General features: G+C 40.5%; 1 protein-coding gene across 1 annotated transcript in view; it reads right to left on the reverse strand.

Annotated features, from left to right (window-relative positions):
* LOC106816719 (zinc metalloproteinase dpy-31-like) overlaps positions 1-1,376 on the reverse strand; it is a 23,339-nt gene extending 21,963 nt beyond the window's left edge. Inside the window, exon 1 of the mRNA XM_014821337.1 lies at positions 1,265-1,376. Coding sequence (XP_014676823.1) covers positions 1,265-1,373 — 109 coding nt within the window. The 5' untranslated portion in view covers positions 1,374-1,376. The remainder of the gene's footprint in view (positions 1-1,264) is intronic.
* Between the last annotated feature and the right edge of the window lie 172 nt (positions 1,377-1,548).

Here is a 1,548-nt window from a genome sequence, read left to right on the forward strand (position 1 = left end):
GAGGAGGAGGAGGAGGAGGAGGAGGAGGAGGAGGAGGAGGAAGAGAGCTTTAGGAAGGGGGCTGAGAATGTTAGGCGGGACAGACACGGGAGAGCAGAACCCGGGTTTGTGACCGTCGACTACTATGTCACTTTCTGTAACTCGTACTGTGTCTTGAAGTAAAACTCAGCGTATCAGTCACATTTGGACTTGTCAAACATTGTCTACGTCTACGTATCGTCCATCGGCATCGCACACGTCCCAATCGTCGACTCTGTACGTATTCATCGAATTAGTAAATTTATACAAAAAAGAGTTTTTTTTGTTATTTCTCAGAAACAAAGAGTTGGGACCTAAACCTTTAACCAAAAGTTGTTCATAATATGAACTAAAAAAGGGTCTCTGGAAATGTTTGAAATGTTTTAAGTTAAGAAATAAGTTGAAAAGATGTACGAAAATTGTAGTGATTTTCAAAACGCAACAATTTCGTAAACAAAAAGCCATAAATTATAAAATATAATATTTTCTTTAAATTCCAGGGACTCTTTTTCCCTTTGATATGTTAGCATTGAAACGTAACAAACAAAATTGGAATCGGAGTTGTGAATTTCTAGAAATAGCGTTTGAAAAATCAGCAACTTCAGCATTTCTAACAATGGGGATTTGAGCACTTTTCTAAATTTTCCATGATTGGACGCCTGTGTTAGGAATTGACTAATGCGGGGATTCGGAACTGTTTGGGAGGCTACATACATAATTTCTACGTATACATAGCTGTCCATGGGTGCGATCTATCAAATAAAGTGGGTATTAAAATTGCGACCGAAAAGCACCTCGCAACTATACCGGTATCCATCGACAACACCGCATATCCACTGCTACAGTATATTTAGCATACCTGAGCAGTATTGCTACCGTAACATTATATGATCATGTATAAACATCATACTATCAGGAGTGAATAATAACAGATTTTAATATTAGAATAATAATAGATCTATTATTATCCACTCCTGCTACTATCATACCATCATATAATCATATCATTTGAGACGGCCATGTGGAAGATAGGTCCGCGCCAATTTATTGTGTCTGTACCTAACATGTTTTACCGTCGTTAAATAAAGTGTTTACTTACTTACTTACTACATATATCATATATCAACCACATCATCATATTATCATCATCGAATAGTATAAATATATTCCATTGGGTTCACATTCACGCTATAAGACAACGTTAACATCCATCATGTACGTAGTGACACGCGATATACACACATACCGTCACAGTAGACAATGTTAGCGAGCTTGATGTCGTGGAAGGATAGGCCGTCACGTTGACCTATTCGCTGACGCGTCAGGTCACGGTCAATGTGCGCGTTGATTGGCATCTCCCCGTTCTTGCTCAAGTCCTGCAACACAGACACACACAGTGACACACACACGCACGCACGCACGCACGCACACACACACACGCACACACACACACGCGCTCACACACGCACGCACACACGCACGCACGCACACACACACACACACACACACACACACACACACACACACACA

This window comes from Priapulus caudatus, unplaced genomic scaffold (genome assembly GCF_000485595.1).
Source record: "Priapulus caudatus unplaced genomic scaffold, Priapulus_caudatus-5.0.1 Scaffold1462, whole genome shotgun sequence".
In the NCBI taxonomy this organism is placed as follows: Eukaryota; Metazoa; Priapulida; class Priapulimorpha; order Priapulimorphida; family Priapulidae; genus Priapulus; species Priapulus caudatus.